Source organism: Lipotes vexillifer, unplaced genomic scaffold (assembly GCF_000442215.2).
Source record: "Lipotes vexillifer unplaced genomic scaffold, Lipotes_vexillifer_v1.1 scaffold172, whole genome shotgun sequence".
NCBI lineage: Eukaryota > Metazoa > Chordata > Mammalia > Artiodactyla > Lipotidae > Lipotes > Lipotes vexillifer.
Window position 1 is genome coordinate 2,263,810 of NW_006776799.1, and position 27,005 is coordinate 2,290,814.

The 27,005-nt window shown below is 36.9% G+C and overlaps 1 protein-coding gene across 4 annotated transcripts in view; it reads left to right on the top strand.

The window, feature by feature from the left end:
• DYNC1I1 (dynein cytoplasmic 1 intermediate chain 1) overlaps positions 1-12,099 on the top strand; it is a 338,688-nt gene extending 326,589 nt beyond the window's left edge. For 3 of the 4 annotated variants that reach the window (XM_007450660.1, XM_007450662.1, XM_007450663.1), the window contains one exon: positions 11,172-12,097. In XM_007450660.1, coding sequence (XP_007450722.1) covers positions 11,172-11,282 — 111 coding nt within the window. In that variant the 3' untranslated portion in view covers positions 11,283-12,097. Of the gene's footprint in view, positions 1-11,171 lie in introns of all 4 variants that reach the window. The other variant, XM_007450661.1, reaches the window with a different exon arrangement.
• Positions 12,100-27,005: the final 14,906 nt, after the last annotated feature.

Here is a 27,005-nt window from a genome sequence, read left to right on the forward strand (position 1 = left end):
AAAAAAAAAAAAAAAAAAAAAAAAAAAAAAAAAATCATTTAACTATATTTGCATGGTAAAAGATACATAGAAAATACATTTAGAAAAGAGTGCTCGTCCTTCCTCTCCAGTCTCTATCCCAGTCACTGTCCCCTCCTTTGCTTTTACCGGTTTTTTGTGGGGTTTCTTTGTTTTTTGGGGTTTTTTTTTTTGCGGTACGCGGGCCTCTCACTGCTGTGGCCTCTCCCGCCGCGGAGCAACAGGCTCCGGACCTCAGTGGCCATGGCTCAAGGGCTCAGCCGCTCTGCGGCATGTGGGATCTTCCCGGACCCGGGGCACGAACCCGCGTCCCCTGCATTGGCAGGTGGACTCTCAACCACTGCGCCACCAGGGAAGCCCCTCCTTTGCTTTTAAAAGTGAGCAGTTGGTCACTAGAGGTAACAAAAGAGGAACAGTTTATTCAAATAGTCGTCAAACCACTGGAAAAATGCTTCTTTTTCATTTTGCTTTTTTTGGACACTATAGATATGGTAACTCATGAACTACATTATAAAAATACCTCTTTTATGCCCAAACATTCAGTAGGAGGGAATGACATTTCTTTTATTACCTCGGTAAATGTTTTTAAGATGTTTAGCAATAAGCCTTCTTTTTGTCAAAACTGCTTAGATGCAGTGGTTGCTAGAAATTTACTAGAAAACCTATAGTTAATATCAGAAAGAGAAAGGATATATGTTTAGTCAGCTGGTATGAGAGATCAGTTTGAGTAGCATATGCTTTTTCATTTCCCTGTCAGTTTCTTGATCTTTTGTGTTATGGACAAAGAATGGTAGTGAAGTTTATTTTCCATTGTTGCCCATCAGCCAAAGTCTTCAGCAATTTTTTCCATCTTTTGGACAGAGAAATAGATTGTTCTAAATAATAGAAAAATAATGCTGAAGACATTTCTAAAGAAAAGAGAGTGACAAGATTTTAATACAGATGGGAACAAGGTCGTCTTTAAGCCATAGTGAATTAACTCTTTTTCAGCTGTGTGGGTTTTTCCCCCCCCCAGGTAAAAACTTCAGAATTTTGTCACACTTCCCATGATGCTAAATGTTAACATGAAGAATAGTTCTAAATGTTCACTTTTTAAGAAAAATGTTTAAAATTGTTTCCTTCAGTGTTTGCTGGCTTACTGAAATTGATATAGACTCGTATTTGTTACTGTTTACTTTTGACTTTTATGTCCTAACTTTATTTTTTTCCTTAACTGGGTGGTAATGGATTTTTTAAAAGTATTGTTCTAACAAACATGCTATAAAAGTCAACCACTCATTTAAAGATACTAGGAAGAGAACTTTAGCAGAAAGATCTCAAGCTTCATGGGTGGATAGAGGGTTCCCTTAGATGGGATTTTCAGAAAAAAGAAATTCTTTCTTAACCAAAAAATAATCAGATATCATCAGACTACCATAGGTTAGCATGATGCTAAATTTCACAGAAATTTTGACCTACTGACTGGTAACAGCAGATGCTACAGAATGGAGACTAATGTAACGTCTACTTTCTGGACTTCTTTAAATACTAAGTTACCACACAGTATATCTTTTCGTGGTGGAGCACTGTAGTATACTTATGTGCTCTGTATACTGCATTCTGGCTTGGAATTTTGGTTTGTGGTTTCATCCATTGTTACCAGTGATGCTAGACTCTCCCAAGAGTTAAATACAGTGGAGCTTGGTCTCGTTCTGTTCTGGCGGCTGTTTCATTGCTTATGACCTCCCGCTTTGCTTCCCTCTGTGTGTGTGGCAAAGGGACGTGTCCTAAAAAATATAGGCTTCCTCTGAACACAGATGTGTGTTTGTACACCGGTAAGTTCGCAATCTCCTGAATTGGGGTGCCATTAACAGTTGTACTTTTTAAAAAGCTTTTAGAGCTTAGAAGGGTTTAGCAGTTGTTCTGTGGAAACCCATGTTCACGTCCACGGTTTTCTTAAATGCATTAGCAACAAGAACAACAAAATCAGTGTGCATTAAAGTGAAAAGGTAATTCGTACGATATTGTTTTAAAGAAAACTTTCATTTTTAGGTTAATACAGGAGCTGAATTGTGTATCTCTTTGGAATCCATGGTTAACGTAATTGTCTCAGACTTTTTTTTTTAATGACTCCATTTAATTGAAAGATTACAAAGGTGCTGCTGACCCACACATCCTGGAATATTCATCCTGAAACCTGGAGTCCTACTCATTTTAATTTGTTTGGTTTCTCAGATACGTTAAGCATGGCACACTGAAATTACAGAATGCCTTTCTGTCTTAATTATCCAAGATATTTTAAAAAAGTAACCGGCCTTTATACTAGGCAATGCCTGAGACAGATACTTTTAACATAAAAAATAAAGCATTGGGCTGGACGGAGTTACTGCAGATAATGCAGCTATTTAAAATCAGCTGGTAGGTACTATAAACCCTTTAAAATTACTAACAAGTGAGGGAGGCTTGACTGAGGACTGTTTAGAATGGTTAGCCATGTGCTTATAAAAAGGGACACATGAATGATATTTGTGTGCTTAACCCTAGTTATAAAAAGTCATTTGATTTTTATAACAGCATGTTCAGTGGTTACAAGGCCTTACAACTTGAGCTAAAAATGTAGACTCCCACCATAAAAAGTGCCATAAAAAGGAGATAGCTTGGGCTTCCCTGGTGGTGCAGTGGTTAAGAATCTGCCTGCCAATGCAGGGGACATGGGTCCGAGCCCTGGTCCGGGAAGATCCCACATGCCGTGGAGCAACTAAGCCTGTGCACCACAACTACTGAGCCTGGGCTGTAGAGCTCACAAGCCACAACTGCTGAGCCCACGTGCCACAATTACTGAAGCCCATGCACCTACAGCCCATGCCCCACAACAAGAGAAGCCGCTGCAATGAGAAGCCTGTGCACCACGACACAGTGTAGCCCCTGCTGGCTGCAACTAGAGAAAGCCTGTGCACAGCAATGAAGACCCAGTGCAGCCAAAAATAACTAACTAAATAAATAAATTTACTTTAAAAAAAATTAAAAAAGAAATAGCTTGACAAAGCTGTATTGGTCATATTTGAAAAATGAAAAAGATGCATGTGTATGTGTATATTTAAAAGGAATAATTATACTTGGAATTTGATTTTTAAATTAACAAAACGTCCTCTGACAGGATTTTTCTTGTGATCTGAAAGAACCCTTTCCCCACACCCAGTTCGTGAAACTCAGTCATACATTTAATAATAGCTATCTAGGAAATGATTTGTATGGGTTTTTAAGAAAGCAAATATGATCAAATCTAAGGTGTACTTCTAAAAAATGCAGTGCTCTATGTAGGTGAAAAGAAAATGGAAGAAAGAAAATAGGGAAGGAAGCAAAAAAAGAAAAAAGGAAAAAAAATTGGAGGAGAGGGAATTAACATTAAGAAGGAAAAACATAGGGTGAACATCATCATTTATCTGGGGTTTATAATGTGCCAAACACTGAGCTTAAGCTTTTTATATTTGGGGGGAGATCTTGTTTAATATTCACAATGGTCCTAGGAGTTAGTGGAAAAATTCCTTTTTCTCACAAATGAAGTGAAGATGTTAAAACATACATTTCCTAAGGACACCCAGGAAATTATTGGCAGAGCTGTGAAAGAAACCATATCATCTGGGTACTGTCTGAGGTGGAAAAAAGTCAACCCTGGCTCCATTCTCAAAAATCTAGTTATTGTGCAATCTGTGCCACCCTTTAGGTACACAGGAAGCCCAGGAAGCCCAGGCAGGACACCCAGTGGTTAGCCTCATTAGTTATTTGGGGATGGCGTAGGGCAGGATCTAGGGGCATCCTCCATTCCATTCAGGCGGGAGGAGGTGGGGGGGGGCAGACCCATGACACAGCCTCAGAACTAGGGGGATGAAGGGGGAGGATGAAAACGATCAATTTTCATGAATTTTCCCACAACTTTTGCTTTTTATTTCTGGCCTTTACATCTTCCAGGAATCTTAGAAGGTTAAAAATATTTAGAATCTTTTAGCAGGTGACTCAAAACACATTACCTGCCTGCCATTCTGCCATGGTATGCTGGCATTTCCTAAAGGGGTGAGGCTCCTGATTGCCCACACTGACAGGCTGGTAAGTTACATGGTCTTGAGCAAATCATTCAGCTCCCTGTCCCTCTGTTTCCTGTCTGTCAGAGAGAGGTCTGCTTCTTGATGTCCTCACATAGCAAAATTAGAATTCAGTCTTAAAGCAAAACCACAAAAATGATATCGAATTGATACGTATGCCACTCACATACATGATTTTTAGGAACATGTTCAATCTGAGTAACTGTTCAAAGAACAAGAATGCATGACTATTCTGTGTTGAACTCAGAGTACTTTCTTCACTTAGATTACCTTTCTCATCCTCTCCACATCTCTTTTGATAAATGGGTCAGACACCATCATCCCCATTTTACAAATTGAGGCAGTGAGAGGTTAAGTGCCTGACCATGGCCGGTAACCAAGATGAAAGCAGGACTTAAGTTTCCTTTCCAAATCTAAGGTTCATTTTACCTCCTCCTTAGGGCCAAATTACTGCTTCAGAAACTACCTTTGGCCTTAGTTCCCTCGGCTGTAAACGTGTGGTCATATCATATCTATAAGAGGCACTTACTCTGAGAGCTAAGATTTTGTTATCTCAGGAATCAGCTCCCTGAGTGCTTTTGGCACAAAAATGCTTTATACATTTAGCACAAAGTTAGAAAACAGTCATCCAATTGCGAAGGGGGGTGGTAAACTGGCGAGGGGTGAACCCTGGATGAATCAGAAGAAGAATCTGAACCACCTCTGACCTAGGATGTGGACGTTGGTGGATGAATCTGAAGGCCCAGAATGTTTCCAGGTACACTTTGATTCAGGACAATACTGGTCAAGTTTTTCGGGCCCTTTTTTATGGTAGTTCCCTTGATACAACTATGGGCTGTTTCCGTCACAGTACTTCTCAAATATGTTTGTTAATTAATTGAAATTGTTCATCACCATTAGACACTTGTGAATATTCTTCCTATCAGAAATGTAAATTGTTTGAAAATTATTCTAAACTTAATATCAGGGGGAAAAAATCCATAGCGATGGTCTAGATTTAGCCTTAATGCCTTGACAGAAACCTGAAGAGATGCTGAAGCCATGTCATTAACATGCCATTTGCTTCCCTGCTACTCGCTTGACACACAACACATACCAGGAAATGCTGCAGTTATCACTGTAAGAAGGTAAATTTTAGGTTACTCACTTTCTGAATATCAGTAAAGTTAAAAAAAAAAAAAAAAAAAACCTACACCAGTATTGACACATTTTGACCTAAGAAAACACGATAATTAATATTTATAGTCATCATATGCCAAAATGATTCATCACTGTATCTTTAGTCCTACCATAGTGCCTGCCATATAGCTGGTACTAAGTCTATGATGACTAAATCAGTATTGAATAGATATATGTATGCTAGTTAGAAGGACATGACAGAAGTCTTCTTCTTAATCAAAGAAACATGAGCAGAGTTTTTTATCCTACTTAATGATTAAGGTAAAATTGGATTAAAAGTCTCCTAGAGAAAGTTTCAGACGCACTTATGCTCATGAACTTCTTTTCTAGACATTTCTAATCAGAGAGAAACAGGTGAGAAGCGTCAGGAACTGCCAAGGGTAAGAAGGACACAATTCTGTCCAAACAGATGCTGTTTACAGCCAAAGATGTAAAATGAAAAGAGTGGTGGTCTTGTGTGTTAGGGCACCTGTTTGGTCTTACCTACAAGTAATTCAGATGCCAAAAATTATTACTTTGGGTGTGGAAACAGCCTGTGAATACACATTCACACATTCAAGCTAAGATTATACTTAAAGTGCTTCCTGATGGTGATATTTAACTCTAAAAATGGGGCAGTGTGCACCTCACCTTCTAACATTACGATGATCTTGGATTGTTTTTATAGTCAGCTAGATGAAAAAGTGTGATAGGATGAGGTAGATAAATTTAAGTTTCTAGAAGCAATTGTGTTCTCATCCTGTTCTAATCAAGAATTTTGTGTGTGTGAACCGAAGCAAGCTAACTTTTCTGTGAAGTTTATGGTATTCTAGAGAGGAAAATGCTTGGCAGAGCAATTTTAAAAAGAAAAAACAAACTTCTAATATTTTCCCAACATAAATGAAACTTTCACAGATCAAAAAGACAAGATATGTTAGAATACTATGAAACATTTTGTGAGGGTGAATCTGTATTTTTAAGGACAAATATAGTACTATTATTTCCATCACCATGGAAAAGGTCAAATATATCACACTAGTTCCACAGTAGGGTGTATTTTTATCAGAAACTTTTAAATTTGATAAAATTCATTCTTAGATTAATATACAGAAATCTGTTGCATTTCTTTACACTAACAAAATATCAGAAGGCGAAAGTAAAAATCCCATTTAAAATAGCATCAAAAATATAAAATACCTACCAGGAATTCCCTGGTGGTCCAGTGGTTAGGACTCTGTGCTTTCACTGCTGAGGGCCTGGGTTCCGTCCCTGGTCAGGGAACTAAGATCCCTCGAGCTGTGGGGTGCAGCCAAAAAAAAAAAGTGTATATATATATAATTATATATATATTATATATATATATAAAAAGTATATATTATATAATATAAATATATATATAAAATATCTAGGGATAAACTTAACCAAGGAGGTGAAACACATATATGCTGAAACCTATAAAACACTGATAAAGTGAAGATGATTCAAAGAAATGGAAAGATATCCATGCTCTTGGATTAGAATTAATATTAGAATTAATATTGTTAAATGGCCATACCATCCAAAGCAATCTACAGCTTTAATGCAATCCCTATGAAAATACCCATGACATTTTTCACAGAAGTAGAACAAATCTTAAAATTTACATGGAACCACAAAAGACCCAGAATTCTGAGGAAAAAGAACAAAGCAGGAGACATAACCCTTCCAGACTTCAGACTGTACTACAAAGCAATAATAATCAAAACAGCATGGTATTGGCACAAAAACAGGCATAGATCAATGGAACAGAATAGAGAGCCTAGAAATAAACTCACACACCTACGGTCAATTAATCTGTGACAAAGGAGCCAAGAATATACAATGGAGAAAAGACAATCTCTTCAACAAGTGGGGCTGGGAAACCTGGACAACATGTAAATCATACCATATACAAAAACTCAAAATGGTTTAAAGGACTAACTAAATATAAGACATGACACCATGAAACTCCTAGAAGAGAGCATAGGCAAAACATTCTCTGACATAAATCATAGCAATATTTTCTTAGATCAATTCCCCAAGGCAAAAGAAATAAAAGCAAAAATAAACAAATGGGACCAAATCAGACCTAAACTTCTATAACAGCAAAGCACAGCCTATGGAATGGGAGAAAATATTTACAAATGCTGCTACTGACAGGGGGCTAATCCAAAACATACAAACGGTTCATACAACTCAGTATCAAAAAAAACTGAACCCAATCAAAGAAATGGGCAGAAGACCTAAATTGACATTTCTCCAAAGAAGACATAGAGATGGCCAACAGGCACATGAAAAGATGTTCAAAATCCATAACTATTAGAAAAATGCAAATCAAAACCACAACTTGGTATTATCTCACACTGGTCTGAATGGCCATCATCAAAAAGTCAAAAAATACTAAATGCTGGGAGAGGGTGTAGAGAAAAGGGAACCTTCTTACACTGTTGGTTGGTAGGAATGTAAATTGGTGCAGCAACTATGGAAAACAGTATGGAGGTTCCTGAAAAAAAATAAAACTAGAGCTATCATATGATCCAGCAATCCCACACAGCAATCCACATACCCAGCAATCCTGGGTATATATCCAGAAAAGATTAAAACTCTAATTGGAAAAGATACATGTACCCCAATGTTCATTGCAGCACTATTTACAATAGCCACAACCTAAATGTCCACTGACAGATGAGTGGATAAAGAAAATGTATAGATACACAGTGGAATATTACTCAGCCGTAAAAAATAATGAAATAATGCCATTTGCAGCAATATGGACAGACCTAGACATTATTATACTAAGTGGAGTAAGCCAGAGAAAGATAAATATCATAATATCACTTATATGTGGAATCTAAAAAATGATACAAACGGATGTAGATACAAAACAGACTAGCATAGAAAACAAACGTACAGTTACCAAAAGGGAAGATAGGGGTGGGAAGAGATATATTAGGAGTATGGGATTAACAGACAGAAATTACTATATGTAAAATAGATAAGCAACAAAGATTTACCCAATAGCACAGGGAACTATATTCAATACTTTGTAGTAATATAAAATAGAAAATAATCTGAAGTATATATAATTGAATCACTGCTGCACACCTGAAACAATTTTTACCTCAACTACAATTTTTTTAAAAAAACCTCAAAAGATTTTACTTACAAAACCCTTTAAATTTAATGTTTTAATAATGGTAAATATTAAAATGACTACTTTGATTTCTTTAACAAATAAAGGAACGAGACTTCCAAAACATTTGTCTTTGAAAAGTTAGATGTGCAACTTTATATGTCATCAGTGATACTCAGTTCTGTCCCAGACTGTATCTGGACACATATTCAACCCTTAATGTTTCATAATCTTTATTAGAGTTGTTTCTTAAGTCTTGCCATTACCACTACATGAAACTATGTAAACACATTGACCTGTTTTGTTTTAGTATATTGTTTCTATACATTGCTATCAATAAAACATTACATATGGTATCATATAGTAACTTAGATTTGTGTCATTTTAACCAATAATTAGCACAGTGTTACGTTTAGAAGCCAAACCCCTAGAGTATATCACTTTTACTAGTGAGACCTGCTTTTTTTCCAATATTTAACGTTACATGAAGTTACGAGGCATTTTAGATTTAACTTGATTCTCACCTTATATGAGAAAAAGTTATGTTATCAGGATTCGCTTTTGTATCTTCTTGGGCTTTGTGTTTTGTTTTTGTGGTTCTTTCCGGGAGGGCTTGGTCAGGAGCTGGAGAAAAGACAAGAAAGGGTAGACCTATTCTTTCATATAAATATGTTGCCAGCCTTTTCCTGCTCATACTTTTTGTTAGCTCTTTGTATAATTTATTTTGAGGACTTCATTTCCCCAGTGCAGTATTTTGTAAAATTGAAGAGAAAAATGAAGAATAGTGGAGCATAGGAAAATAACTCAAAGTAGAGAAAATGAACTGAGCAAAAGGGTAACAGTGCCATTCAAGACTGTTGTGAACTTGTGTCACTGTCTAAAAAGGAATTTGGATTCATTTCAATAACTAGGGAAGTACTTAACCATTCAGAACTCACTCATATGACTAAATGAGAGTTCTTGTTAGTACTCCGTTTCTCCAAATAATAACAAAGAAGTACCAAAAAAAAGTTGTTAAAAGAAAAAAAAAAGAACTTACTTCTCCCACCTGTATATCATTTCCAGAATTAAATCCTTGAAACATTTAACCTCAGGACAGAACACTAATTGAAGGACGGTACTTTGTAGGATGATGATGCCACCCTCCAATAAGTTGTCTTGGATAGACTGTATCTGAGGATATCATCAACTGTAATAAAAATTTAAAGTTCTAGGGGCTTACCTGGTGGCACAGTGGTTGGGAATCCACCTGTCAATGCAGGGGACACGGGTTCAAGCCCTGGTCCAGGAGGATCCCACATGCCGCGGAGCAGCTAAGCCCGTGTGCCTCAACTACTGAGCCTGTGCTCTAGAGCCTGCGAGCCATAACTACTGAGCCTGCGCCACTGCTGAGGCCTGCGTGCCTGGGGCCCGTGCTCCGCAACGGGAGAAGCCACCGCAACGAGAAGCCCACGCACCACAACTAGAGAAAGCCCGCACACAGCAGCAAAGACCCAATGAAGCCAAAAATAAATAAAGTAAATTTTAAAAAGTCCTAAATGTCTGGCTTGATATAGTAAGAAATTTTTCAGCTGTAAAAGTGATCTCAAAGTTTAGATTTATTTGCTTTTTTATTTTGGAAAATGTATATTGACTTGACTGGGATGATTGTGTGTTATTGTTTATGGAATATATGGATAGCATGTGTAGCACTAGTATCTGTAGATGGATTACATCATCTTACAGGGTAGTCTTCCAAGAAAATGGCTCTACAGTCGAAACAAATTTTATTACATGAAAGCCATTCAGACTTGTACTTGATCCTGCTTCCCATTTTCAAATAATTCTTTTTTATTCCAAACACTTGCATGATACCTTTAAACAATTCATTTTTAGATGCCATGTAGAGAAATCATTATCCTTTAAAACACCTAACAAAAATCCATACATGCAATTTGTGTCAGGTGGGGTTAATTTTCTCCTTACTGAATTGTGCACAGGAGAAGATATTTTGGGGAAATTTTATAATCCCTCTTTTTGGTGATTCAGTATAGCATACTGGCTAAGCATGTAATTACTGGAACCAGATGACATTGGCACTGGTATTTGCTGGCTATGCAACCTTGGTAAGATGAGTTAATCTTTCTGTGCCTCAGTTTCTCCTTTTGTAAAATGTAAATGCTAATATTATCCTATATAGGATTGCTGTGAGGAATAAGTAGAATACATGTAAAGTACTTAGAGCAGAGCTCTTGGTAAATCTTAGTTACTATTATTCATTGGCATCATCATATCTGATCTTGCTGGAAAAGCCAAAATGTCATATTATAGTAGTAAGATTTCTTTGAATATGTAAGTTATACTCTTGTCATATATATCTTGGCACGTTAGCAACACTTTTTAGAAAAGGATCAATAGCATCAACTTAGGAAGACAATACCACCGTTATTTCAAGTTCCTAGTAATGCAATTTTTACTTGTCGTGTGTGCTGTAATTCTGGTCTTACTGCAAGTGCTTTAACTTGGATACTGTATGAACTGTATAGTTCACATAAGTTTTTAATGTTTTATAAATCCCACTTGCGATTTTGCTTTTGAGAGTGACATTATTCTCTTAAATTATCAGTTTAAGAGCAACGCTTCAGAGATCTGATTCAAGGAAGACTAACTGATTTCCTTTACATTCCAAGGGAATCATCTGTTTCCAGAGGAACAGTCATGCAGGCTTCAAGGCTTTTAGCATGAAAGATATCTTGTTCACCATTTTCCGTTAATTTGTTTTGCAGCTTGCAGTTCCCCACAATGATGAGTGGACCCGATTTGCCAGGACCCTCGTGGAGATTCGTGCGAACAGAGCTGACAGCGAGGAGGAAGGCACCGTTGAGTTATCCGCCTAGTGGAAATGAGCCATCCCCACCTTGACCTAGAGCTCAGCATCTGCAGTCATCAAGTCCACTTGTATTCAGTGTCCATTCAGTATCAGTATTGCCGTGACCGTTTGGGTGCCATGTTGTGCCAGCTTTGCTCCAAGTATTCCAGATGTATACTGTCCACTGACCTGAAATTCACCAGAGCATTTCTATATATTTCTGTCTCAAAAAGGGGGGTGGGGAGGTAGGAGCCTTTTTGGGTTGAGTTGTTGCCTTTTAACTACTTAGTAGCTGTATTTAATAGCTGGAAACCTCTGGTTAAATTTGTGCTTACACGCACTTCTGGCATAGTCCTATTAAATCCATATGAAGCCAGATATGATTAGGTGCAGATGTGGTGTCATGCTATGGTACAGGGCCAAAGACTTGAGATGTGGCGTTTTACACGGTGACTCACATTATGAATGGATTTACTAGAAGAACATTGCTGCTCCTTATTTATTGTGGTGTGCTGCATGGAACATATTTATTTGAAAGCATTAAAATAAACGATCCTAGAGCATGTGCATAATGAGAGGACTGCATTGTCTCTCTGTTGCTGTTGAGGTTACATTAAGTTCCAAACAACAATTACAGTATGCCGGTTCCACTGAGGACATGAAATCTTTAGAGGTTTGTTGCAGTGAATGGAATGAATTTTAATGCCTATTATTTCTAGGTACTTTAACAATATTTCAAATATAGTTGATCATTGATATTTGTCATTCAAGCTAACCCAGTCTGACAAAAGTCTGTGGTTCCTAAATATGACACCAGTATTGCCAATAAAATGTTCCAAACCAGGTCTGCTCCAGTGTGGATAAATCCTTTGCTTGGGAACTGCCTGATTAAAATTCTGCTGTGGCCAGGGGGTAGGGGAGATACATTAGGGCCGTGTTAAAGATTGATAATGAATTTATAGGCAGCCAACCTGGCTGGACTTAAACCAAGACTCTGGTTTTATTTTTATGAAGGAACGTGTGTGCTATTTCTGGAAAGTGTTTTCTTGTCTCCTTCGCCAGAGCCACTCTAACCCAAAAAGACTATTTCAAGTGTTGGGAGTAGGAAGAACAGGTTAAGATGAACAAATACCAACTGTTCCACACATTTCATTATTTTTTAATTTATACCAGAAAATTACGTTTATTACTGTTGGACTAGGAAATATGTCTAAACAACTTTATAGGATTTTGTTTTTTCAGAAGGTCATTTCTTGCCTAGAGAGAATGAAAATAAATAGTGGCTGAGTCATGAAAAACATTTGAAGACAGTCTTTGGCTTTTTAGGAAGAGAATTTCCATGGTGTTTTGTTGGTAGGGATTCCTTGAACTATGAGATTTAATTTTGAAATAATGATATGCTTTTCTCTAAGTGCTATACAGTGTGTTAATATTGAAACTCCTTAAAAACATTACATTTTTAAAGCTAAAATGTGAGTATCTAAAATAGGTTTAAAAGCAGCCCAATGAGACAAAAGACCCGTACTATAAGACACTGATTAAAGAAATCGAAGATGACACAAACAGATGGAGAGATATACCATGTTCTTGGATTGGAAGAATCAGTATTGTCAAAATGACTATGCTGCCCAAAGCAATCTACAGATTCAGTGCAATCCCTATCAAATTACCAATGGCATTTTTCACAGAAATGGAACAAAAAATTTTTTAATTTGCATGGAGATACAAAGGACCCCCTAATAGCCAAAATAATCTTGAGAAAGAAAAACAGATCTGGAGGAATTAGGCTCCCTGACTTCACACTATACTACAAAGCTACAGTCATCAAAACAGTATCGTACTGGTGCAAAAACAGAAATATAGATCAGTGGAACAGTATAAAAGCCCAGAAATAAACCCATGCACCTATGGTCAATTAGTATATGACAAAGGAGGCAAGAATATACAATGGAGAAAAGACAGTCTCTTCAATAAGCAGTGCTGGGGAAACTGGACAGCTACATGTAAAAGAATGAAATTAGAACATTCTCTAACAGCGTACACAGACATAAAGTCAAAGTGGATCAAAGACCTAAATGTGAGGCTAGACACTGTAAAACTCTTAGAGGAAAACATAGGCAGAACACTCTGATAGAAATTGCAGCAACATCTATTTGGATGCACCTCCTGAAGTAATGGGGAAAAAAAACACAAAAACAAACAAATGGGACCTAATTAAACTTAAAAGCTTCTGCACAGCAAAGGAAACCATAAACCAAATGAAAAGACAGCCTACAGACTAGGAGAAAATAGTTGCAAATGACGTGACTGACAAGGAATTAGTCTCCAGAATTTACAAACAGCTCATGCAGCTCTATGTCAAAAGAACAACCCAATCAAAAAATGGGCAGAAGATCTAAACAGACATTTCTCCAAAGAAGACATACAGATGGTCTAAAAACACATGAGGGACTTCCCTGATGGTCCAGTGGTAAAGAATCCGCCTTCCAATGCAGGGGATGTGGGTTTGATCCCTGCTCAGGTAACTAAAATCCCATGTGCTGTGGGGTAACTAAGCCTGCACGCCACAACTACTGAGCCGGTGTGCTCTGGAACCCACGTGCCACAACTAGAGAGAAGCCCAGACACCACAACGAAGAGCCTGCCTGCCTCAATGACAGATCCCACATGCTGCAATGAAGAGCCCACATGCTGTAACTAAGACCCAACGCAGCTAAAAAAAAAAAAAAAAAAAAAAAAAAAAAAAAAAAAAACTAATCTTAAAAAAAAAAAAGCACATGAAAAATGCTCAACATTAATTATTAGAGAAATGCAAATCAAAACTACAGTGAAGTATCACCTCACAGCAGTCAGAACGGCCATCATCAAAAAGTCTACAAACAGTAAATGCTGGAGAGGGTGTTGAGAAAAGGGAACCCTCCTACACTGTTGGTGGGAATGTAAACTGGTACAACCATTATGAAGTACAGTATGGAGGTTCTTTAAAAAATTAAAAATAGAGCTACCATATGATCCGCCAATCCCACACCTGGGCATATATCCAGAGAAAACATGGTTCGAAAAGATACCTGCACCCCGATGTTCGTTGCATTACCATTTACAATAGCCAGGATATGGAAGCAACCTAAATGTCCATCGACGGACATTTAGAGAAATAGAAATAGATAAAGAGAGAAATAAAGAAGATATGGTACAAATATACAGTAGAATATTACTCAGCCATTAAAAAGAATGAAATAATTGCCATTTGCAGCAACATGGATAGACCTAGAGATTGTCATACTGAGTGAAGTCAGAGAAAGACAAATATATCGCTTTTATAGTGGAATCTAAAAAAAGGGTATAAATGAACCTATTTACAAAACAGAAATAGAGTCACAGATGTAGAAAACAAACTTATGGTTACCAGGGGGTAAGACGGTGGGAGAGATAGATTGAGATTGACATATACACACAACTGTATAAAACAGATAACTAATAAGGGCCTACTGTATAGCACAGGGAACTCTACTCAATACTCTATAATGACCTATATGGAAATAGAATCTAAAAAAGAATGGATATATGTATAACTGATTCACTTTGCTGTACACCTGAAACAACACTGTAAATCAACTATACTCCAATTAAAAAAAAAAAAAAAAAAAGAGCTACCATATGATCCTGCAATCCCCTCCTGGGCATATCTCCAGAGAAAACCATAATCCAAAAAGATACATGCACCTCAATGTTCATTGCAGCACTACTTACAATAGCCAAGACATGGAAGCAACCTAAATGTCCATTGACAGAGGAATGGATAAAGAAGATATGGTACATATTATACAATGGAATATTAGCCACAAAAAAGAATGAAACAATGCCATTTGCAGCAACATGGATGGACCTAGACATTATCACATTGTGAAGTCAGAGAAAGACAAATATCATATTGTATCTCTCATATGTGGAATCTAATTTTTTTAATGATACAAATGAATTTATTTACAAAACAGAAACAGACTTATGGTTATTAAGGGGGAAACATGGTGGGGAAGGGATAAATCAGGAGCGTGGGATGAACAGACACACACTACTACATATAAGATAGATAACCAACAAGGACCTACTGTACAGCACAGGGAACTCTACTCAATATTCTGTGATAACGTATATGAGAAAAGAATCTAAAAAAGAACGAATATATGTATATGTATAACTAAATCACTTTGCTTTACAGCAGAAACTAATACAACATTGTAAATCAACTATACGCCAGTAAAACTTTTTTAAAAAGCAATCCAATGAAAAGTACTGGGGAAAAATTTTTCTCAAACATATGCTAAAGAACCTTAGAACAAATCAATAAGCCATGAGCTGTTATAGACCAAAGTCTGAATGATTCAATGAGTGAGGACTATGAAAAGTGCTAAGGCCAGTCACTTGTAGTAGGCACATGAAGAATTATAAGAGCTTATATATGGGTATATCCCACCATGGTAGCTAGTCTCCAAGATACTCTCCCACTTCTTGTGTGGCGTTTTCCCATCATGAACCTGGGATGACCTTGTGTAATGACAGAATATGGGGGAAGTGATGCTATGTGGGGTTCAGGACAAGGTTATATGAAGACAAAGCTTCCTTCTGGGTCTCCTGGCACACTCACTCTTAATTCCCCAAGCCACTGTGTAAGAAGGGCAACTACCCTAAGACCTCTAGGCTGTACAAAGGCCTAAGCTCATCACAGAGTGGCCATGTGGATATAGAGAAAGATATCCAGCCAGCCCACAGCCATTCAAGTTCTCCCAGCTGATGTCCCAGATGGAATGTGGTAGCCATGACAATTTGCCTCTAAGACCTCTTGTTGCAAAGAACATAATTGACTGACAGCTCCAGCTGCTTTGCTGTAAAATCCACCAGCATGTTTGACCAATGTCATGCTTCTCAGCCAAGCCTGAGCATACCAGGGATAGTAAGGCAGGCCTGTTCCTGGGAGATGTAAGAGTTCTCTGAGGAGAACTCAAAGGAGTTCTCAAGGACTCCCTGCCAGCATTGCTAAAACTTTCTCGGAACTGTACTTCAGTCTAAGACTAATCTTTCCTTTGCTCTCCCTTCCCTCCTTTCCTTTCCTCCCTCCCTTCTTTCCCTCTCTCCTTCTTAGGGTCAGATTGACACCACTCTCTGATGGCTCTCCCAGCATAACGTGGCTGGGGACATGTGACCTGATTAGGGAGTAAAGAGACTAGACGCCAAAAGAGTTACAAGAATTAGCATGTGCCATTAGGGCCCAGGATATGGTCTAACTTGATCAATGTTCCATGTACACCTGAAAAAATGTGAATTCTTTGTATGTTGGGTATGTGGTTCTAAAAATGTCAAGTAGATTAAACTGGCTGAGAGTATTGTTTCAATCTTCTATAATCTTACAGTTTTCTATGTATTCTATCAGTGACCAAGAAGGAGATATTAAAATATCCACTTATGGCTTTGAATTTGTCTACTTGTTCTTTAGTTCTCTCATTTTTATTTTTGCATTTTGAAGCTCTGTTACTAGGCACATACATATTAAGTTTATTATATCTTCTTAATAAACTGACCTTTTTATTATTATGAAATTTCCCTCTAGTGTTTCATTTCAGCCCAAAGGGCACCCTTTAGGATTTGTTGTAGGGCAGGTCTGCTAGGACAAACTTTCAGCTTTTGCTTATCTGGGAAAGTCTTAATTTCTCCTTTATCTCTGAATAATTTTGTCAGAAGTTGAATTTTTCATTGACAATTTTTTTTTTTTCCTCAGCAGTTTGAGTATCTCATCCCACTGCCTTTTGGTCTCTATGTTTCCAGATAACGTGAGTTGCTTCTTTCTTGTAACTCTTTTTTTTTTTTTTTCTTGTGGTACGCGGGCCTCTCACTGTTGTGGCCTCTCCCGTTGCAGAGCACAGGCTCCGGACGCACAGGCTCAGCAGCCATGGCTCACGGGCCCAGCTGCTCCAATGCATGTGGGATCTTCCCGGACCGGGGCACGAACCCATGTCCCCTGCATTGGCAGGTGGACTCTCAACCACTGCACCACCAGGGAAGCCCTTTCTTGTAACTTTTAAGATTCCTTCATCAGCTTTGGATTTTGACAGTTTGATTATGATGTGTTTAGGTGTGCATCTCTAAATTTTTCCTACTTCGATTTCATGGAATTTCTTGAATGGATAGATTAATGTTTTTCATCAAATTTGGGAAAATTTTAGCCATTATTTCTTCAAACATTCTTTTTACTCTTTCTCTGTCTCCTCCTTCTAGAACTTCCATTGTGTGTATGTTGGCATGCATGATGGTGTCCCACAGGTCTCTTAAATTTTCTATCTTTTTTCTTTTTGTTTTTGGGACTGCATACTTTGAATTGATTCTTCATGTTCTCTTCTGCCTTCTTCTGCCTATTCAAATCTGCTATTGAGCTCCCTAGTGAAATTTTCATTTCATTTATTGTGCTTTTCCAAAATGTCTACATGGCTTCTTTTTATAGCATCTATCTATTGATATCTTCTATTTTGTGAGACATTTTCATACTTTCCTTTCGTTCTTTTTTAATTTTTAAAAAAAAATTTTAATTTTTTATTATTATTATTTTTAAAATATTTATTTATTTGGCATCGGGTCTTAGTTGTGGCACACGGGATCTTCATTGCGGCGTGCGAGATCTTTTGTTGTGGTGCACGGGCTTCTCTCTAGTTGTGGCGCACAGGCTCCAGAGCACGTGGGCTCAGTAGTTGGGGCATGTAGGCTTAGTTGCCCCGCAGCATGTGGGATCTTAGTTCCCCAACCAGGGATCGAACCTGCGTCCCCTGCATTGGAAAGAGGATTCTTAACCACTGGACGACCAGGGAAGTCCCCTCCTTTCGTTCTTTAGACATGGTTTCCTTTAATTCATTGAGTATATTTATAATAGCTGATTTAAAGTCTTTGTCTAGAAAAATCCAATATCTGGGCTTTCTCAGGCAGTTTCTATTGACTTTTTTCCATTGTATATGCCATACTTTGTTATTTTTTTGCATGTGTACTTTTTTTGTTGTTGAAAACTTAATATTGTAATATATCCAGTAATTATAATACTATAATGTGCAACTCTGGAAATCAGATTTTTTCCCTCCACAGGATTTGTTGTTGTTGCTGCTTATTTTAATTGTTGTTTACCAAATTTTCTGAACTAATTCTGTGACGTCTGTATTCTGTGTTATGTGCAGCCTCTGAAGTCTCTGTTAATTTAATGTTTAGCTAATGATTGGCTCCTTACATGCCTGGAGCCAAAAAACTCTTTTGGTCTATGGCAAAGGACTCTGTATGTCTCTCTGTGTTGAGGTGCATCTTTACCTATCAGCCAGGCAGTTTACAATTCTGCATTGGCTTCCACTTCCTGTTTCTACAGGCCCTCAATGTCAACAGGAGGTGAGATCTTAGGGCCTTCTTAGGACTTTCCTGGGCGTGTGCACAGTTCTGAGTATGTGTGTGTATGTGTGTGTGTGTGTGTGTGTGTGTGTGTGTGTTCAGATTCCCAGGGGTATGTCAGAGCTATTCATAGCCCTCAAAGATGTCACTCCCTAGCCTGTCCTCTCAAGGTTTTTGTTAGTCTATTGATTGTCTTAACTGTTATTTATTACCTCAGCCAGCAGCAACTAGGATATTAGCCTGTGAATGTTTTGGACAAATACCCCCACATCAGGAAGCAGCCTTAGTACTACACCAGTTCCAAGTTAGGTGCAATAAAGACACATATTTTGTCTGCCAGGGAGGAACCAGACAGGTCAGAACAAATAATTAGAATCCTTTGTGAATGAAGTACTTTCTGCTTCCTGTCATACTGGGAATGTGAGCTGCTATTTTCAGAGCTGCTGCTGGACTACAGAGGGGGGATGGGACTAGAGTAAGTTAAAATGACACAAAGTTCATGATTCTTTCAGAGAATCTGGGTTGTTCTTCAGTCAGTGTTCCCTTAGTTGATGCAAGTCTTTGGTTAATTTCCAGAGTTCAAGAACAAGGGTTGATTTTGAGTTTCAGCCCGTTTTTTATTGCTTTTATGGAAGGGCAGAATTTGGAGTTTTTTACTTTGCCATTTTGGCTGATGTCATTCCCACCCTTTTACTTTTAATCTTTTTAAGTCTTTATATTTGAAGTGTGTTTCTTGTAAACAGCTTAAAGTTAGGTCCTTTTTTTAAAAAAAAAAATACAGTCTAATAGTCTCTGCCTTTTAAATGGAGGATTTAGTCCATGTACAATTAATGTAATTTTCGGCATGGTTAATTTTGTATTAGTAATTGTTTTTTTTTTTTAGTAATTGTTTTTTTTATTGATCCCACTCATTCTTTGTTCTTCTGTTCTTCCCCTCTGCCTTCTTTTTGATGGTCCAAATAATTCTTAGTATTGCATTACAGTTCATCTATTGACCTTTATTCTTTTTAGTGGTTTCACAAGAATGCAGTATGCATGTTTAACTACTAACAGACTATCTTCAAATGATGTAACAGAATAATACATTTACCTTCTCTCTGTCCTTTGTTCCTGTGTTGTCATGTATTTTACTTCCGTATTTACTATAAATCCCACAATACACTATTATTTTTGCTTCAGTGAATAGTCTTTTATGAATTAAAAGTATTTATAAAATAAAGATAATTCTAAAACGTTTTAAAAACTACTTACTTTCACATTTTTCTTTTCTGGTTCTCTTCATTTCTTTCTGAAGATCTGGGCTTTCCATTTTGTGTTATCTCTCTTCAACCAATGAAATTCTTTTGGCATATCCAGTAGTAAGATTCTGCAAGAGAATAATTTCAGTTTTTGTGTATCTAAATATGTCTTTATTTTGCCTTTATTTATGAAGGTTTTTTTTTTTTTGGATATAGAATTCCAATTTGACAGTGCTTTCTTCATTAAGAATGTTTTCTAAAATCTTGACTCATCTAAAATATTTTTGCCTAATCCAAGGCAAAAATAGTAGAACTTTTTGACAGATAAGACAAAGATTTCTCTTAGGTTTTCTTATGAAATATTTATAGTTTTAACTCATATTTATGTGTATGATGCATCTTTAATTAATTTTGTGTATGGTGTGGTTGTGGGCTAAGGTTAATTTTTATGTATATGCGTAATTAATTTTCCAGCAACATTTGTAGAAAAGACTATTATTTCCCCATTTCCTTAACATTTAAAATGTTATTTTCAGATACTGTTGGTAGTATATAGAAACAGTGGATTTTTATATACTGACTTTGTATCTTGTGGTGTTGCTAAATTCATTTACTAGTTCTAATAAATGTTTTGTAGATTTCTTAAAATTTTCTTCGTATGCAGTTGAATACTGTTCTACTTCTTTTTCCCCAATGTATTTATTTATTTATTTTTTTCTTATTGTGTTGCACTGCTTAGGGCATTGAATCATTCACATAAAGTATCATATTAGCTATAGCTTTTTTTTTTTTGTAGATGTCCTTTATCAGATTACATTTCTTTTTACTTCTGGCTTGTGAGTTATTTTTTTTAAATGGGTGTTGAATTTTTCCAAATTCTTTTTCTGAATCTAATTTAAATAATCATGATTTTTCTTTTTAATCAGTATAGTATATATTTTTTTAGTGTTATACCTAACTTACATTCTGGTGATGAACCCTATTTGGTCATAAGGGATTGTCCCTTTTATGTGCATCTAGGCTTGGATTTTTCTTTGGGACAAGGTTTTTTTAAGAATTTGATTATTGAAATAGAGGTAGTAACAATATCTCTTTGTCAGTGACTTTGGTAGTATGTATCTTTCAAGAAATCTATTTCATCTATGTAATTTATTGGCATAAATTTGTTCATAGCATTCCCTTTTAATCACATTAGTTGTTATTTTTGTTGTTTTTATTTTTTTTCTGATCAGTCTGATTAGTGGTTTCTAAATTTGGGGATTTTTTTAAAGAAACATTTTCATCTTACTGTTTTTTTCTATTGTTTTCCTGTCTTCTATCTCATTGATTTCTGCTTTTTATTATCTTCTGCATCGTTGGGGTTTAATTTGCTCTTCTTTTTCTTGCTTTAAGGTGGAAAATGAGATAATTGTTTGAGACCTCTCATCTTTTCTAATGTAAGCATTTAATAGTATATATTTCCCTCTAAGTACCGTTTTAAATGCATTGTAAAAATTTTTTTCATTGTAAAATTTTTGATATGTTGTGTTCTTCTTTTCATTTAGTTTAAAATATTTCCTAATTATCCTTGTGATTTCTTCTTAGACTCAAGTGTTGTTAGGAACTATATATTTTTCAGATATATGGGGAATTTCCAAGCATCTTTTTTTTTAATTAATTAATTTTTATTTTGGGCTGCGATGGGTCTTCGTTGCTGTGCACGGGCTCTTTTCTAGTTGCGGCAAGCGGGGGCTACTCTTCATTGTGGTGCACAGGCTTCTCATTGTGGTGGCTTCTCTTGTTGCAGAGCACAGGCTCTAGGCATGCGGGCTTCAGTAGTTGTGGCATGCGGGCTTCAGCAGTTGTGGCACGCGGGCTTCAGTAGTTGTGGCTCGCGGGCTCTATAGCACAGGCTCAGTAGTTGTGGCGCACGGGCTTAGTTGCTCCGTGACATGTGGGATCTTCCCAGACCAGGGATCAAACCCGTGTCCCCTGCATTGGCAAGTGGATTCTTAGCCACTGCGCCACCAGGGAAGCCCCTCCAAGTATCTTTTAGTTATTCCTTTCCAGTTTGATTCTGTCATGGCCAGAGAATGTAATGTGTGTGATTTCAATCCTCTTAAGTTTATTGAAACTTGTTTTATGGCCCAGATTATAGTTAATCTTGGTAAAATTTATCGTGTACTTAAGAAGAATGTGTATTCTGCTGATGTTGAGTGGAGTGTTCTATAAATATGAATAAGGTCAATTATTTGATACATTTGTTCAGGTCTTCTATATACTGTAGATTTTCTACCTGTTATATCAAGAGAAGTGTGTTGAAATTTGGAAGTAAAATTGTGTGTTTCTTCTATAATTTTGTTAGTTTTTGTTTCATGTATCTGAAGCACTGTTATTAGGTACATATATATGTAGGATTTTGTGTCTCTGTGATAAATTGACATCTTTATCAGTATGAAATATTCTTCTTTATCCCTACTACTAGTTCTCTTTCTAAAATATACTTTGGCTGATATCAACATAGCCTACTCTGGCTTTTTTGAAATTTGTGATTACATGGCATATCTTTTTCTGTCAAGTGACTTTCCATCTATCTGTGTTTTTATATTTAAAGTGAGTTTCTTTAGATAGCATATAGTTGGGCCTTGCTTTTTTTTTTCCCCCCCCCTCAAATCTGATCTCTACCTTTTAATTGGAGTGTTTAGGCCATTTGCAGTTAATATAACTATGAATATGGTTAGCTTTAAATCTGCTATCTTGCTCTTTCTTATTTACTCCATCTGTTTTTTTATTTCTTTTTTCTTCTTTTCCTGTCTTCTTTTGGATTTTTCTTTTTTTAAGGTTTCCACGAATGTCTTATTAACTAAATCTGTTTGGTTTTCATCTTCTAGTGTGCTCTGGGGTTTACAACATACATCTTTTACTTACTACACTTTACCTTCAGATAATAGTATACTACTTCATGTACAGTAGTAGTAGAACTCTTTGACAGTGTATTTTCATTTTCCTTTCTTCTTTTTGTGCTGTTATTGTACATTTTACTGCTATGTATGCTATAAAATTCACAATACATCATTATTGATTTTGCTTTAAAGACTCAATTATCTTTTAAAGAAATTAAAAATATAGTTAATTATCCATTTATTTTCAGTTCTGGAACTCTTCATTTATTTGTACAGATCTAAATTTCCATCTGATATCACTTTGGTTCTGCCTGATGACCTATCGTTAACATCTCCTTTAGTGCAATTCTAGCTGCCCGGTGAATTCTCTTACTTGTTGTCTACCTTATTTTGCCTTTGTTTTCAAAAGATATTTTCACTGGGTGTAGATTTATTGGTTGGCCTTGTTTTCTAAATACCTTAAAGATGTTACTCTGGCTTTCTGCCTTAAATAGTTTCCAAGTAGAAATCTTCTCTTATTATCATCCTTCCTTGTAGGTTATGGGATGTTTTCCTCTGGCAACTTTTAAGATTTTCTATTTATCATTTGTTTTCACCATCTTCATCATGATATACATTTCTGTTGGTTGATTTTTTCACTTTTTTATGGTTTATATTTTCCTTATTATGATGGGTGACTTTTTAATTAAATTTGTTATAGTGGGTTGTGGGCTTTTTTTGTTATATTGTTTGAAATAGTATCAAATTGTGTTCTGACAAGCAAATTACTTGGAATCACATCATTGTGAGGTCTGCTTTTAAGCTTTGTTAAGGGCGGAGCCGCCTTCATCGTAGTTCTTATTTAGTGCTATTCATAATATGACATTTTTCTGAGGATTCTACCTGATGTTCTATGTATTATGGAGGAATTTCTACTCCTGCTGGTGGGAACACAAACTCTTTCTCTTCTGTGAACTCCAGAATTTTTCTGCTTCTTCCTTTCCAGTGGTTCTTTCCCAAGTTTGGTATCGTTTCCTCCCACAAATGCACAGATCAGTACTCAAAGATTGGGGAACTCTCTGCAAAACTCCAGAGCTCTCAGAGCAGCTCCCTCGTATTTGGTAGTTTGTCTTAAAATTCTAGCTATCTTGGCCCCCTGATTTCTGAGATCCAGCTTTTCAATTTGGGGAGACAGCTGGGCCCTGTCTTGGTTCCCCTTTTCTGCACAGTGGCTGGAACCTGCACCCAGGCAGTAAGCTGGTGCAATGGTAGGTCTCACCTTGTTTGTTTCCTTTCCCGCCTCAGAGTTCACAGTCTTATTTTGCCTCATATTTAATGTTTTAAAAGTACTGTGTCATATGTTTCACCCAGTTTTCTAGTTTTCCCTACTATTCCATCATGGCCAGAAGCAGAAATCTCCCAAAGGTATAATTTTTAAGGTGGAAGAAAGTAAACTAGAGTTTACTGTCTATAGAGGTTAAAGCATTTATTTAATAATTACTTCAGGGCCCTGAAAATAATGATTATTTTGAAATTTATTGTTAGACAGCTTTGATAAAAGATAGTGGTTATCCTTTATAACCAACTCATGTCAAATGCCATTATAATTTGTAATAACTTAGCCAGATATGTGTGGTGTTAGAACGGTTAGTTATTAAGCCAATCAAGACACTTTCTAAATGGAGTAAAAGGAAAAAATGCCACACTTAATTTCAAGTCCCAGAAAAGGACAGAAATGATGGTTTCTCTACTTTCACTCTCAGACAAACTATTTAAAAAAAGAAAGAAGTCACTTACTTTATAAGTAGTGGTCACAGGTAACTTGAAGTTCTAGGTCAAGTGTGAACTGCTTTAGTTCAGAAGGTGATACATACACTGCATAGTGAGGCTGGACAAAGGCTGAGACCGAAAATGTGGAGAAATCTCTGCTTTCACTGTAATAAAATTCAACAAACATTGGCAATCGCTTCACTTCTGTCTTCAGAAGAAAAAAGAATGCCTGTTTCAATTTCCGCCATCCCCAATCTTTCTTATTTCTGATGTTACTCTAACAGAGTGTAAGCTTTTTATAACACTGGAGCTGATGAAGAGGTCATCAGAAAAAAAGCAGCCTCTTACATGGACTGGCTAATTCTCCATAAATTCTCAAACTGATAAAGCATATCTGTATGCTTAGAACTTACATAGGTAAATTCTGCTTCAAAACAGAAATTCACATTTTGAAATATATCACTCTTTTGAAAAAGGAATATGACATTTTAATACACATATACATATATACACACACATGTATATGTATTTATGTTTTTATATATATATGTGTGTGTATATTATATATATACATATATACATATATATGTATATATATACATATATACACATATACACACACACACATATACATACACACACACACATATATATATATTTTTTTATCCCTTTTGCCCAGGAAAAAAATGCTATAAATTTTTGGTGTGGGTTAGTCAGTAATTTGCTTTCATTTATTTAAGAATGGGTGAGGGGGCAGCAAAACGCAGTGGTAGATATCTGCCTTTACCTTTAGGGATAACAGGTAACTTGTTGGGAATAGAGTAAGGCTTTTCCACCATTAGGCATGATGGAGATTTTATGTCCAAAAGTAATTCCAGCAAATCCCACATTCTGTAAACTGTCTCCATTCCCTCCAGACACACTTTGAAGCCAAGTACCCATAGATATTTACTTTTAAGTTGGTTTTCCATTATTTCCAACTTTTGTTGAAGAACGTCATTTCCTAATTATAGTAGAGATTTTTAAGATGGTCCAATTCAGCTCACGTCATATCACATTGCACTGTAACAGTTTGTAAATTTATCTCTGCTTTTTCCACGTTACCTTCCAATTTTAAACCAGTGGGACAAATACTTCAAGTTTACCTTAATTCTCTCTTTACTGACTTTAATAGGCTGTAAAATAGTTTAAGATGAACCTCAAAAGGCTTGTCAGGATTCACCAGGTCCTCAGGCTCTGGAATTCTCTGATAGCAAATGCACTTACTATGGTAAATAATCTGAGATCACCCTTCCCTTCTACTCTAAGCTAGGAATGATACATCTGATACTGAGAACCAGGGGACAATAAGAAATTCTGGGCATAGACTATCATAAAAACTTCCTGTACTGAGTTTTGTTGAGAAATCCTCATATGGAACAGGGCTTGGGGGGCCATCAGACCTGGATTCAAATCTTAGCATCCTTATTTGCTAGCTGAGACCATGAGCAAGATACTTAACCTCTCTTGAGTCTTGGTTTCCTCATTTGTGACACAGGGAAAAGATAGTACCTACTTCAAGGGACGTGTGAAGGATTTAATGAGAGCATGTCTGGCATGTAATACTCATATTTAGTGAGTTCTTCCTGGCCAAAGAACTCCGGGGTGGGGGGGGGCAGGATTACTTGTCCCCTTCTCATTTGAAAGCAGCCCAATAAGACACCAGAGCATGAGCCTGGCTAAGTAGCAAAGGATGGGGGAGGGGGTGATGGGAGGTAAGGAGCATGTTATAATCAGTCTTCTTTCATTAAGTTGTGTTTCCCTTTCTCCATTCTGTAGGACAGACGGATAGCTTATACAGCGTGCTTGCCCAAGTCTGCTCCGAGAGCTTAGTCCATTTTTAAATCCCCTCAAGAACTGCTCACAGAAAAATTAAGCATCTTCCAAAGGGGCAGGAGCCCTGTCCAATGGAATCAACTCAGCGGTGGGCACCGGAGCCCTGGTGGCCAGACCAGTGTGCAAGGGGTGTGTCTGGGCCCTCGAAGGAGCAAACCTCAGACAGGCACAATTAGTGTGTCTTCTTAACTCTCCTTCTAAAGTTATTCGAGGGGACTGTGGTTTTGCCTTGAGCAAAACCCCCTTAACAGCCGGGAATCTAAAAACAAACAACATTATTTTATTAGGTTACCCCAGCAGATGAAAGCAGAGTGTTCCATTGGACTTTTTGGAGTCAATTAATGCATTAGCTAAAAACAAACCCTTCTGAAAGAGAGTTCCCGTTGTCCTCGGCAGCTTCTAAAGGAAAGCTCTCCACCGTGCTCCTAAGGACACAAACGTCAAGACAGTGAAGAACAGAGAATGAGATCTAAATAATTAACACTTATTGATAAAAACTGTTTTTTAATGATATAGCTCAAACCTAATGTAACACTAATCTCAAAGTATATGATTTTTTAACTCTTTGTTTTTAACCATGACCAGGAAATTTAA